Source organism: Brachyhypopomus gauderio, chromosome 11 (genome assembly GCF_052324685.1).
Source record: "Brachyhypopomus gauderio isolate BG-103 chromosome 11, BGAUD_0.2, whole genome shotgun sequence".
Lineage (NCBI taxonomy): Eukaryota > Metazoa > Chordata > Actinopteri > Gymnotiformes > Hypopomidae > Brachyhypopomus > Brachyhypopomus gauderio.
This window is the reverse complement of record NC_135221.1, coordinates 11,788,793-11,803,023: the sequence shown is the minus strand read 5'-3', so window position 1 is coordinate 11,803,023 and position 14,231 is coordinate 11,788,793. Positions and strand designations below refer to the sequence as shown.

Here is a 14,231-nt window from a genome sequence, read left to right as displayed (position 1 = left end):
ACGGTTAAAACCAAATATTTAAATAGCGACGAATCCATGCCCCCCCCACTTTTGAAATCAAAATTACGTCCATGAATGCCACTATGGATGAAGTGTGTCTTCCTGCACTACCGGCCTGCACCGCCTGTCTGCACCGCCTGTCTGCACCGCCTGTCTGCACCGCCTGTCTGCACTGCCTGTCTGCACTGCCCGCCTGCCCTGATGTGCATGTGCAGACATGGGGTGTCGTGTGCAAACCAGTTCTGACTCAGATACCAACCACGGCCCTTCTCTGAGCTTCCCACTAATGATGAGGTGGAACACTACAACTCTGCCATATTCGTGAGAAGAGTCCACCGAGCACATGGGCTGGGGGTCTGGCGACCTACCGGATGGCACACAAGCACGTGGCAGTAACGTGCTCAGCAAACATGAAGGGGGCACTGCACAGTGTGAGATACATCACAAACAAAAAGAAGAGTGCGGGTGAATGAGGTCATGAAGGGTAAAGTGGTTTATGGGTTTGGTTGCATCATACTGTCTCCACACCTGACACCAGATATTTCCACAATACAGCACAGGACTGAAGACCACATATTAATACCTCCTTGGTGCCTCGGCTTCAGATATGTGTGTTCATCTTCAGTCTGTTACCAGCCCACCTTATATCAGCTGTTGCATCTGCCTCTTGTCTCTGATCTGTAGAAACTGATTTTCTAAAGCAGATTTTCATTTTTCATAACACAATATGGATCTTGGTTCAGGTTAAAACAAGCAGTTCTGGCTCCTCTTCTATTTACAAATTAAATACATTTCAAGTTGAACATCAGAACTGATTTGTTGGTCATATCATGACAGAATTTCTGTAATGTCTCAGTTTGGTGTATGTGTGTGTGTGTGTGTGTGTGTGTGTGTGTGTGTGTGTGTGTGTAAACTTAGATTACTGAAAAATGTTCATCTGATGCACTGATGTCTACATCTGGCAGTGGACTTTGAAATATTGAAAGCATTGATTATGAGCGCTCCTCCCACCATACCCTGCTATGTCTCGTCCAACTAGTAGATGTTTTCAGAAGACCTTGATATGGTTCCATTTGAGACTGAGCTGAGCTCTGCAGTTGTATCAAAAGGTTTTTCCATTTTTTTAAAGCTGGCTACACTCAACACTGCATGACAGAAGGTTAGAATGGAAAATGAAACTGCCCAAATGATTAGCTTGTGTTAATGTTAAAGTTCTTACACTGAGCAATCAAAGTCAGATTGGACTGTAATTGTGCAGAGATTGATTTAGCTCAACAGAGTTTAACTGTGCATGAAAGTGAAGAGCAGCATATGGATCAGTTTGGCAGTTTTACAGAGTTTGGAGTGGTGGTCAGTTTTGCACTAGTCAGGGGTTTCTTAGCTACATTGTTTTGCAGAGTGGTGATGCTTAATGGCCCTGTGGAGCTGACAGGTGGAAAATCTGAGGGCAGGGTATTGTGCAAATGGAGGGAAATATGCATTATTAAAGGATCTACTATATCAATATTTAAATCATGTTCTAGTCTTTGACCTATTTTATGTGTGCAGTGTATGTTGATCCCATTATGAAATTAAGATCAAAGTTGTGTGATTAGTCCTTATGCATCCAGTATTATTGTTACTATTGTTGCACTAATGATGGGATTTGTCGGTCCCAGGGATCAGGGGAGACACACACTACACGACGCTCCACCACGCCCACACTCCCACGCTCACAGTCACCGGTCTATTAGCACGCCCCTGATCACTTACACCTGTGCTCAATTTCCCTGCCTGTTTTAAAGTCCCGCCGTTCAGTGCTGTGTGTTTACGAGAGAGTCTTACTAGACTGACCGCCGGATTACTCCACCCAAGTGTGACTGTTTAGCACTGTGTAGCACTAGTGTGTATTTTCTTTGATTTTCCCCCCTTGAGAGCTGTGACTTTGGCTCTTTGTTGAGATTAAAACATTAAAAACGTCCCAACTCCGCCTCCTGCTACTACCTCAACGTCACAGCATTGTATATAAGGGTACTGAGATTTTGATTATTACAAACCGAAGAAAAGTCAAACCAGAAGCACAGACATTTTTCTCAGTTTACAAACATGAGTGTTTTAGTGTCTTTGGTTAAATATCACTCAAATATTCACCTTCGTTATTGACATCTTTAGCTAAAACATCTGATAGTTATTTTTTACAGTAACCTGACAAGCTTTTATGTGTCGCTTTAAGCCACGCGCTCAGTCGCCCCCCCCCCTCCGTTCTCTTCAGATATGGCAGCCACGCGCGTGTACACGCGCACCACAGGTTAGCGCTCCAAACACACTTCCTAACCTTAGCAGTCGTTGTGTTGCTGCAATTTTTTTAAATCACAAATGAATGTGCTATTTTCAGTGTTTTGGGTCTTTCTCCTTGCCTCTTTGCCATGAAGTGTTTAGTGCTTAGGCGCTTATTTTAAATTTTCACTTGAGCAAAATGAAGTTGTCAGTCTCCGCTCTTTTTGTTGTAATCGCGGTCGTCGTCGCCGCCAACCCAAAAGGTGAGTATAGTAGCAACATTATAATTCTTTATAAAAAATGTTTATTGCTTGATTATTTTGTTTTTGGCAAAATTAACTTGCTTTTTCCATTCGCGTTTTTCCAATCTTTGAGTCTTCAAGAGCAAATTACACTTCGCGAACTTGTCATCCGAAACGTTAATACTAAAAACACCTTTAACGCTTGGCTGTGTGGAAGGTTTTTCTTTGAAGAGGATGCCTAATTCCATTATTTTGGCGAGCATGCGCGGCTTCAGCCGAGCTCAGTAAACACATTTTGACGGATGTCGCGGTCACCAGTTATGCTGACTGACTAATAAGGGTCGGGTTTCTATCCGTCCTTCATTGTATTTCAATGATTCTGCGTGTTTTATAGTTCAATATGCTGATACCCTTATATCATCGCATTGGAATAAGTTTATTCTGTCCATTGTCTTTGTGTGTGTGTGTGTGTGTGTGTGTGTGTGTGTCTGGGGGTTTTAGCTCCTGGACAGTTTGTCTCTTTGGCAGAAAGGGAAGATGCCCTACTGAGACACCTGTTTCTGGGCTACCAGAGATGGGTGCGGCCCACCCAGCATGCCAATAGCACAATTAAAGTTCGCTTTGGCCTGAATATATCGCAGCTTGTGGATGTGGTAAAACATGTGCACACATTTATTCACACTCTGTGAATAGTACATATATTACATAGCAAACCTTGGCCTTGTTTACAAACAATATCGATGTGTCTGTCCATAGTGCTGAAACAGAATTCCGTTACTGTCCATGGTGCTGAAATCTATGTCTGTACAGCAGAGCTTAACGGTTATTCCAGATATGCATTTAATGGTTTTCCAAAAATATTGTTATCTCTTGCTCTAAGAGCTTTTTGTTGTTTATTTTGAGAAGCAGGCTCAACTGATGGTGAATTATTAACAGGAAAGAAGCTAACTATATTTTCTATGATGCACACACACACACACACACACACACACACACACACACACACACACACACACACACACACACACACACACACACACACACACACACACACACACACACACAAATATATATCAAATATTAAGCAAAGTAGTTATTAAGCATTTTCTGCAACAAAGGCTTATGCTAGCCTTCTAAGACAGAGCCAGAAAGACCAGTAAAGAGTGATAAGTGGTAACAGATGCAGACTTTATATAATACAGTTCAGTTTGGTCTCTTCTTTAATTGAATTATTTTTCAATCTAGGATGAGAAGAACCAGCTTATGACTACTAATGTATGGCTGTGGCAGGTTTGTTTCAAATATTAGTTCAGCTTTGTTGACATGATCACTAATTATTATTTCCTTTTCTGAAAGATGTTTTTTACAAACATCATAATATAATAGAACAATGTGCCTTGGCATAAGCTGTATATGTTACCTGTATATGAAGTTACAACTTTCTGGCTGATGTGATGACTCACCAATTACAAACACTGCTACACTTCTGTAATTCTGGGTATGTAGGAATGGGAAGATTATAAACTGAGATGGAATCCAGAGGATTACGGTGGTATAACTTTCATCCGGGTCCCCTCAGAAAGCATTTGGCTGCCAGACATCGTTCTGTATGAGAAGTATGTATGCCGATGGGGGATTACTTCAAGAAAATCTTAAAATATAAATAAATATAGGTCAGATGAATTAAAGTATCTTATCCAGTTTTTACCTTAAATCCACTGTAGTGCTGATGGTCGTTTTGAGGGCTCACTAATGACCAAAGCAATCGTAAAATACAATGGAGCCGTTACCTGGACCCCTCCTGCCAGCTACAAGTCTGCCTGCACCATGGATGTGACCTTCTTCCCATTCGACCGGCAAAACTGCTCCATGAAATTTGGCTCCTGGACCTATGATGGGACCATGGTGGACCTGGTGCTCATCAGCTCTGAGGTTGACCGCAGTGACTTGTTTGACAACGGGGAGTGGGAGATTCTGAGCGCCACTGGTATTAAGGGCAGCAGACGGGATGGCATGCTGTCCTACCCCTTCATCACATACTCCTTCATCCTCAAACGTCTTCCTCTCTTCTACACGCTGTTCCTCATCATCCCATGCCTGGGTTTGTCCTTCCTCACCGTTCTGGTCTTCTACCTCCCATCAGATGAGGGAGAGAAGGTCTCCCTCTCCACCTCCGTGCTCGTCTCCCTCACCGTCTTCCTGCTGGTCATCGAAGAGATCATCCCATCCTCCTCCAAGGTCATCCCGCTCATTGGCGAGTACCTGCTCTTCATCATGATCTTCGTCACCCTGTCCATCGTCGTGACTGTGTTCGTGATAAACGTGCATCACCGCTCCTCCTCCACCTACCACCCGATGGCGCCGTGGGTGCGCACGCTCTTCCTGCAGCAGCTGCCACGCCTGCTCTGCATGCAGGATCATGCGGACCGCTACCAGAACCCAGACCTGGAGCCCAGCAGCCCCGGGCTGAAACCCCGCATCAGGAAGACTCCGCCAGGCCCTGAGGGAGAGGGACAAGCCCTGGTTAACTTGCTGGAGAAAGCCACTTGCTCTGTCCGCTACATCTCACACCACATCCGTAAGGAGCATTTTATCAGAGAGGTACAGGAACCAAGCTTTTCATGTTTAGGGGGGGTTGCAACAATTGTGCTAGTGTGAAAACATTGTTCAGACTCAGTAAAGCATGTTGGGGAACTGGTAAGTATAGCCTACACTTACAGCTAGAGGAAGTATCTGGGTTGCCTTAAAGATGTCATTATGAGAGAGCAGCACTGAGAAGAAGCATTTATTGAACATTAGAATTGCAGGGTTAGGGTAAAATTTACTGTACATATACAAAGTTGATGATTATTTTTTTACAAAATTTAAATGAAGGAAATTTCACAAGTTACAAATTACTAGCAGTATTTTGAAATACAATGCATAGGCATAAAAAAAACTTTGTTCGAAACACCTACCATGCACCTACAATTACTGCGCATGTAGACAAACCTTACTGAGCTCAACATATGTGTAGAGTTTCAGACTCTAGCCCCTTTGTTACCAGACACAGAATATCCACTGTTATGAAAAAAAGCATGATAAATACAGCTAATTCGAAAATATGCATGATAAGTCATGCATGGTACCAAATGCATGGTAAGTTACATAAAAATAAACATGAGAACAAAGTTCTTTGCAGAAAAATAGTGATGCAGTAAATATGAAGGATTGCCACTGATTATGGAGATTGTGAATAAGAAAAAGATGAACGTGATAATGATGGATTATTAAACAGTAGTGGTGGCACTCATGGAAATGTTAGGATTGATTTTGGAGAGGATGGTTGTGTTCTCTGTTCTAGGTGGTGCAGGACTGGAAGTTTGTGGCTCAGGTGCTGGACAGAATCTTCCTCTGGGTCTTCCTCGCTGTTTCTGTGTTGGGAACCATCCTTATATTTACTCCTGCCCTGAGAATGTTCCTCCTCACCCCTTCTGCTCTAGCACCATAGAGAAGATGCTTTTGAACAACATTACACATAGAAACAGATAGACAGGCAGGCAGACAGATGCACAAAGGCCAAACCACAGCTGCAGGACCACCACCTTTTATGGAGGATATTTTTCCTTTGCTTTCACCATGTTGATCCAGAATTCAAGATTAAAATGTTGACCTGTGTAGTGTTGAATATTTCACAGAAGCTCAAGTCTCGTATGTCCACTTTCTATCCATGCTGCAGTATTGGCATTTTTAAGGTCATAATATCCTTTGTAATCTTCAGTACACATTGCACATTCGAAGCAGCCAAGCTGAGGGGCAGAAGAAACATTAGAGGTCTAGAGCCGCTAGCGCCTCCTACAGTGAGCACAGCAGCAGTGTACATGACGGAGACCTTGGGTGAAGATATGTGAACTATCACCACAAAAACGTTACGCTGTTTATGAAATACAATACTTAACCACTTCAGCACCAATATTCAGACCATATGTAGATCATGGAATAAAGTACGAGATTGTGTGAGTTGGGTTTCAGGATGTGCTGAGTCTTTGTGAGTGTGAGATCACGTAGTTACGTAAACTGTGATTGAGTGTTTCTGTGTATATGTGCAGTGCGGTTACCTTTGACAGGCAGTACATCAGGAGAGTGACTAAGAAGAGTGCCAGCACAACACTGAGCAGAATCACCCACCAGGGAACTCTGCTGAGGAGAGTAGGCTTCTTCTCTGGGAACACCGTCACACCACAAAGCAGAGTGGTGGTGTGACATCACAAGTGATGTAATGTATCCTGTTGATGGAGTATGACATTGTACTGTCTAACAAAGGCACATGCATGGACAAACACAGACAGTTATGCTTTCATTTAGCTTTCAGTACCTGTGTGTCTCCCTAAGCCTGATATTCTTCTGAGATCCTTCAAGACTTAGAGAGGCATTCAAGACAATGTCCAGATAACTCAGGGAGCTGTATTCCTGTCACACAAAATACTCTCAGTATTCATGCCTCATACTATTTACTACTACCACTAATAATCAATTACTTTAAACATATGATACATGCCATGCAGTCACGTCTGGATGGATGAGGACTTCTAAGAATGCATTCTGACTACAATGAAAAACTACCAAATAGAAGAAGTTACTTCAAGAAATGTGCTGTTCCTTAGTCGTGACAGGAGTGCAGTATTGTCAACAGCCTCAAGGGGGCATTTTAGTTTCACACACTTCAACTGATCAGCACATGTCTGGAACAACAATCAAAACAATTAAAATAAATTTTCATTTCATGAAAATAAATAAATACACAATCAAACCAACCAGCCCAGCCACATCTCCTTTCTGTAATGCTGCGAAAACATACACAAAGTTCTTGTTTCCAGACATAAACAGTGAGCGTACATCTGTGATTGAGCTGACCAACTGACAGAGGCTTGGCCCGTCCCATTTATGACCCGCCCATGGCGCCATGATGGTGTGGAGAACACATTTACCAGGAACTGATAGTATCTTCGGCCTCCAAATAAGAAGATGATTCTGTCAGTGGTAAGTGCCTCCAGCTTCACTTCCTGCCTGTCGCTTCCCCCTGGACTCCCCCTGCACAGAGCCAATCAGCTCAGTGCACAACATACATGGGTGCAAAAGCTTTCGGTCATCCAGGTCACAGAATTCTCTAGTAACGTAATTATGGCTGGCTTCGCAGCGTCATCTCAAAGATGGGGGATTAGGGAAGCGTTTCACTGCATTTGTGAAGAAGCTACACTATAAACTTTAACGAGTTTAAACTTATAAGCACTGGCTACAATAAGAGTTCTTTAATGCACACTACCTTGCTATATTTGAGTGGGTTGATTTCAGTGGCTGGTGTGCATGGGATGGCCTGTTTGTTCTGACCAGTGATCTGCAGCAGGTACAGGAGCTGCTTGCCTTGCACATTCTCTTTGGGCCACTGGACATTCAGGGTCACCGTGGCGAATGACTTCAGAGGACGGCCTATGTTGCTGATCTGAATTCAGCATAGCAATGCAGCAGCACACAGGCTAGAGTTAGCAGGTAAATGCATGTACATAAGTAATATAGGACTCTCAGGTAGTGATACAGGCACATGTTTCTTATTTCAAGGACCTCTTTACTGATCAGATGTATAATCTCCTTGAATCTTGTTAACCTGATTGTGTAGGATGTAATTTTCATCTCTACATAAATGATCTGATACAAAAAGTTAACATCCAGCATGGGCTTTGGGTCGACCTGTTCAGACTTTTAGATGGCAGAGGTCTTTTACATAATACTTTATATCAGTGCATTAAGGATGTGAATTAAAGGATGTGATGTTTATAATAGTATGTGAATTTATGAAGGCAGAGCTTTTACACAACCGCATCTAGCAGAATGGCAACATATGGACTAACCCTGAACTCGTACTCTACAGGTGAACCAATATCTTCCTCTAACGTCACTGCCGCCGGTTGTCTTGCTGTTCCTCCAAAGTACACCTGGGAAGGTCGAGCCATCCTGCAGACACAAGACAACATCGCCACCACCTGGCAGACTGAAGCATGGGACGAGATGACTAATTCTGCTCTCACTCGCTCTGAAAGGGAGCAGCATGGCCGTGGTGGCGTGTACTGTTACATAAACATCATAAACTGCAATGACAGGCAGTGTGTTGGGACCTCTGTGTTTTGAGAAGAGGTTACAAAAGACCACATTTGTATTCTGCTTTATGTATTTACTTTTTGTCTTTTGTTCTTTTGCTTTTTGACCACACATGGGGGCAGTCATGGTCTGATGGTAGGGAACTGGTCTTGTGACCGAAGGGTTGTGGGTTCGATTCCCAGGCCTGAAGCCATGACTGAGGTGCCCTTGAGCAAGACACCTAACCCCAACTGCTCTCTGAGTGCCGGGCTAAGGCTGCCCACTGCTGTGGTCACGTGTGCACCACAGCCCCCTAGTAATCACTAGTGTGTTTGTGTGTGTTCTAACTGTACATATGGGTAAAAGTGGAGGACAAATTTCGATTGTGGTGAAAAAAAATCCTAATTGACAAATATGGCACATTTACATTTTTTTACATTAGACAAAAATGAGTTTTTATTCATACAACGAACAGCTATACTTACCCTAAAACTTGTAGTTCCATCTCAAAGATTACTTTCGCCTCAGCAATAATTCTTGAAATATTTTGTGCACTGATCCTACAGTAAGAAACACATGTGAATGTAAAATGGAAGTAAATGTAATGGATGTAAACATTACAGCCAATGCTATCAGCCAGAAGGCAAGCAGACAGACAGACAGACAAACAATTCAACAACAACAAATAAAAAACTGAAGGTCAAAGACACAGAAAGACAGAATAGCACACAGTAAATATAAGTAAAACGACACCATATGGTAAATAACACTTCTTACGTCTCAAGCCGCAGTGTCACACTGATGTCTGTTAAGCTTAGAGACAGCTGTTCAGAGCTCAACATGAGATAAAGAGTCACCTGAAGGAGAGCAATCTTCAGGTTAGGAGGGTCAGGCTGCAAACAGCAGATAACGGTGAGAGACCGGTGAGCTCTGAGGAGCCCCGACGGACTCCTTACCTCTGCGTCCCTCCTGAAAGGGTTCCCTGGCAAGATGCCTCAGTTTGATTCCCATCCAATGTACACTGCACATTCACTTTCTGCATGAAATCAATGAAAGAAATAGATGGAAGCTGTATAACTCAAACAAATAGCTATAAAATAACTCAAACATATAGCTCTAAAATAAGGCTTATCTATACAATGTAAGCAACAGCTTTATATTAAGCAACTGCTATATTCTTCAAGGTTCAGAACAACTAAATATTATTTTGGCTTGTGTCATTCTCTGTCAGCAGAGGTACTTGGAGTGATTGTCTTATACTAAACACACTGTTACCAGGCTGTTATGGTACTCTCATTAATTTAAATCAGTCATATCTCATAATGTTGGGTTATAGGGCATCGAGAACTGGCTTTAAAGCAGGAAGGGCACTTGGGTTCAGGGTCTGAGCGGGGCCGTCCGATGGCAGTGACACTGACACACTAATTAGGATGTTTATTAGTCTGTCCTCAATGTGGCCCTGAACACATGCAATGGATCATTTTAAACAGATCTCTAAGACTGCTGTCAATCTGCTGCAGAAGAGCATATGATGGAATTACTGGCAATGTAGTGGGAGTTATGGACATGTGTATGTCAAAAGAGCCAGAGGAACTTGTCTGGTTTACCAAGAGCCGGCGATGCGTCTGAACGCACTGTGTCTGGGCCTGTCTGTGGAACGTGAGGCTGCCCTCTGCGGGCGTCTGGAAGACCATCCGGGGCAGCTGATCATACAGCAGGCTGTTTTTATCAGCATCCAGTTTGTATAAAATCTCTACAAAAAATTAGATTTGCATAAGTGAATGTGCAGCCAATGACATAAGACAGTGATCTGATGCTGTGGCTTAATTGACATATACTGGGATCAAATGGTAAATCACTCACGCAGCTTGGGGTCATATGTCTCTGGATAAGTAGTGTAGGAAAGGCAGGATTCTGCAGTGATGATCCTGATCAAATAGCATTTATGGGTCAGTAATAAAATACTACAAATGTAATCACAATGTGTAAAGCCAATGAACAATTTTGTCCACAAAGAGTTAGGAAGCTCTTCTCACCAGTGCCCTCTCTGGCAGTCCTTTGCCTGGAAATCAATCTCACTTGGCATTAATTTCAAAGATTTCTTTATGCTTATCACTGGTTTAGCCCTAAATAATATGCAAAACATTAGCAGGACATTATAGTGGATGAGCAGGAGGATGAGCATTATAGCGTATGAGTACCTGTAAACACATATGCTGTGAGAGAGTGAACCCACAGCCAAGTCTGGGTACCCGTTCCCATCAATGTCCGTGTTTCCAGCTGAGGAATAGCCAAATAACTGGGTGTTCTGGGGAATAGCCAAATAACTGGGTGTTCTGGGGAATAGCCAAATAACTGGGTGTTCTGGGGAATAGCCAAATAACTGGGTGTTCTGGGGAATAGCCAAATAACTGGGTGTTCTGAGGAATAGCCAAATAACTGGGTTTTCTGGGGAATAGCCAAATAACTGGGTGTTCTGGGGAATAGCCAAATAACTGGGTGTTCTGGGGAATAGCCAAATAACTGGGTGTTCTGGGTTTTGCCATACAAAATCTACACAAACAGAAGGACACAAACCAAATGAATCGTTTCTGTCATCTTTTGACAGGTTTCACATACTGTAAATGTGTTTGTGTCCCTGAAAGGGGAAAAAGGGATTTTCACTGACCTGATACGGTGTTTTTGAAAAGTCATTTGCTGAGCCAAGGTAAATGTACACTGCACCACTATTCTCATAAGGGGCTCCAACTGCAAAGTCTGACGAAAAGGAACAGACTGATTGGATAATGCTTCTTTGTAAACTCATAGGGTGATTGTTTGAGTCGAAGCACGGGTAATAGTTAAATAAGTACGACAAATGAAGAGGGCTGTTGCCGCTGTAGTGCCCGTTATACTGAGTTTGAGAGTGTTTCTCGGGAGAGTATTTCTTGAGGGGATTTCTCGGGCGAACCGTGATAATTGTCGTGATTGACATCGCCAATGCTCGTCACTGCTAGTCCAAACATGGAGCCGGTGCTGCCAAAAAGAGCCTCTGGTCTCATGTGGTCCCAGTCAAGGCCGATGACGCGGTTGATGTAGACGTACACAGCCCCTCCCACGTCACTGTCCATGTCCACCACCATAAAAGCCATCCTTGGGGTGAAGGATAATCCAGCTGTTGGCGTATATGCAGGAATTTCCTACACATGCCCTGTCCTGCTCGCAGAGAGCTACCATTGGCATCATTTATTTACAATACTACTCATCAATCTTTCAGTTATTCAAGGTCTTTAGAACATTTCTGAACATGCAGGATCAAGGTAACCTTTTAGAAGGTTAGATTAGCCCAGTTCTGGAGGACTCACCCATCTGCATTAAGGTCGAGGAGGGCGAGGGAGTAGCCAAAGGAGGATGCTAGGACAGGGCCTGTGAGGATGTGAGGCACGCTCTCAGAGTCCTTATGCCTCCCGAGGTTTGTGGTCTCAGCAGCACAACCTCACCGCTGAGGCTGGAGCGTGATGCTCCTGCCACTATAATACGCTCCCCCTTCCTGAGGAGACTCAGCCCAGAGTCCAAAGCAAAGCCTGAAACAGAGCAGAGATGAAGTGACAATCCCGTCCAAGGAGATCCATACGCTTAGGAGGTGGAGGAACGGGTCCTTCCAGGCTTATGGGAATGTTCAGGCAAATTATCTGTGTTTTAGATGCTATGACCTCATTGGTTGTGGTACTAAAGACACAGGTGTCCTATGACACAAATCACATTGTGTTATATAAAGTGTACTTAATGTAAACAAATATTTTATCATGTTATATTTGCTGAGGAGTGGAAGATGTCTATATGTGCCCCTGTTAAATACACATCAGGTATCATCAATCAGAACTAATGCCATGATCACCTAAATAGCTGCTGAGACCCAGAGGAATGAACTCTTCTTTAAACACATTTTGGTCTCCAGTTTCGTAAACTCCAGTGAGAAGTCTTCAACAGGTTCCATGCACACAGTAACTTTAAACAAAGAAGGAAAACGAAACGCCCTGTGCACCCATAAAAGACAGATCTCAGTAAAGACAGTAAAGATTCGCTGAAATGAAGCATGTCACATAAACACATGGCTTATACCATCCAGGACTATGCTACAAGCTGGATAACGCTCCCAAGACTCATCCTGTGTGGAAGTGTATTACCTTCCCAATCATAAGCACCTGGAGCACCAAAGACAACATAGTCACTGTCGTTGGTAAAGGCCACAGACAAACCCTGCTGGCAGTAGCCGAACATGTCTTTGTCCCTGGGCCGGTTCCGACAAAACATCCTGGTGTCCTCCACATTCAGGTCCTCCTCCAGGATGAAGCACCTCCCCAGGTGCAGCTGACTGCTGTGAACCCACTGCTGGTAGCGGTGGGCACACACCTACGTAGAGGCTCAGTGATCATTTGATTTGTTCCTCTATTACAAACAAAATCAATGGTGACATGTAAAAAACGAAAAAGAGGTCATTTGAAGGCCGAGCTTTATTCAGAGCAATCAAAACTTGTGTTAACAAAACAGCAATGAGTGTCATACTATAACAAATGGGAAATCTATGAGAGTCCTTACCACTACTCTGCCCCCTGGGTCTTGGCTTTGCCCACACACCCCCAGCCACTGGTTTTCCCTGTGATCCTGTCCATCCCCTGATTTTGCATCTGGAATTGGGAGTTACCACCAAATAAAGAGCGACCTGCACTCAACCTGGCACTGGTCCTAATGCATCCACTCAGAAAAGATGGAGACCAACACCCACCATCAATGTCCACAGGGATTCGCACACAGTCGTCTGTCTCTGTGGTGAACTCACAGCGTAACAGACCCCCGGATATGGTGGCTTTCTCCACCAATCAACAAGCTGGAGTTGATAATTCAGACGTATTTTTTAAAGACAATCCAGGGTGTGGAACATGACAATAACTGAAGACAATACAACAATTAATTCACAACCAAAATGACTACAAAACCAAAAAAAGGTGCAAATCTGTGTGGCCTGCAAACATTCCACCCCTCTCAGGTCTGTGTTTGCAATGTCACAGAAAAGGAACTTACAACTGCTGGTCGGTGGGTCTGAGCTGGTGGTGCATCGCCAGGGAGAACCCAAACCGGCTTTCCGCCTCCCCGTTCTTCCTCAGCACCTCCGTCTCATCCAGGTTGAAGGTGGAGGCCTGCCGTAGGTGAACGATGCCCAGTAGCCAGAGACATGGGCGTCCCCCAGACATCATGCTGCCGCTGCCGACCTGAAGACACTCCGGATGCACGTCGGGACTCCTGCCTGTGCGGGACTGACAGGAAGCGAAGCCTGCAGCTTTGGATGAAGCGTGGGGCGTGGCACAGCAGGGACACCCAGGATCCGTCAGTCTCTGTGCTAAACACAGGCGTGGGCCGACTGTGAATAAACGTATCTTCAGATAAAGCGAGTTAATGTTTACCATGCAGAGACATGGCAGCCTTGCGTGCCCTTTGGTCTTGATTTGTTCCCTAATAGGCAACGTTATTTTTATATTTCAAAACGTGTTTTGTGGGGGCATGCGTTAGTAACTGACATGGTGGCGTACTGTGAATAAAAGACTGTAGCATGTTTTCTCATGCCACGGCCAGATCAATTGCGCG

At 43.9% G+C, this 14,231-nt stretch overlaps 1 protein-coding gene and 1 pseudogene across 2 annotated transcripts; one reads left to right on the top strand and one right to left on the bottom strand.

Annotated features, from left to right (window-relative positions):
* Window positions 1-2,237: 2,237 nt before the first annotated feature.
* chrnb3b (cholinergic receptor nicotinic beta 3 subunit b) lies at window positions 2,238-6,684 on the top strand. The gene is made up of 6 exons (XM_077021933.1): window positions 2,238-2,519; window positions 3,000-3,151; window positions 3,744-3,788; window positions 4,005-4,114; window positions 4,223-5,099; window positions 5,842-6,684. Exons 1-6 carry the CDS (start codon window positions 2,456-2,458, stop codon window positions 5,986-5,988), a joined length of 1,395 nt encoding a protein of 464 aa, XP_076878048.1. The 5' UTR covers window positions 2,238-2,455; the 3' UTR covers window positions 5,989-6,684.
* Window positions 6,170-13,991, bottom strand: LOC143527614 (integrin alpha-6-like; annotated as a pseudogene). The gene is made up of 23 exons (XR_013134194.1): window positions 13,671-13,991; window positions 13,375-13,476; window positions 13,188-13,276; window positions 12,776-13,001; window positions 12,487-12,596; window positions 11,954-12,172; window positions 11,560-11,741; window positions 11,262-11,366; window positions 10,811-10,922; window positions 10,646-10,735; window positions 10,473-10,537; window positions 10,217-10,362; window positions 9,949-10,068; window positions 9,566-9,645; window positions 9,387-9,466; window positions 9,095-9,169; window positions 8,384-8,486; window positions 7,798-7,977; window positions 7,466-7,568; window positions 7,118-7,219; window positions 6,842-6,947; window positions 6,596-6,714; window positions 6,170-6,286 (listed from the first exon to the last, which is right to left on the bottom strand). The product of XR_013134194.1 is annotated as an integrin alpha-6-like (transcript).
* Window positions 13,992-14,231: the final 240 nt, after the last annotated feature.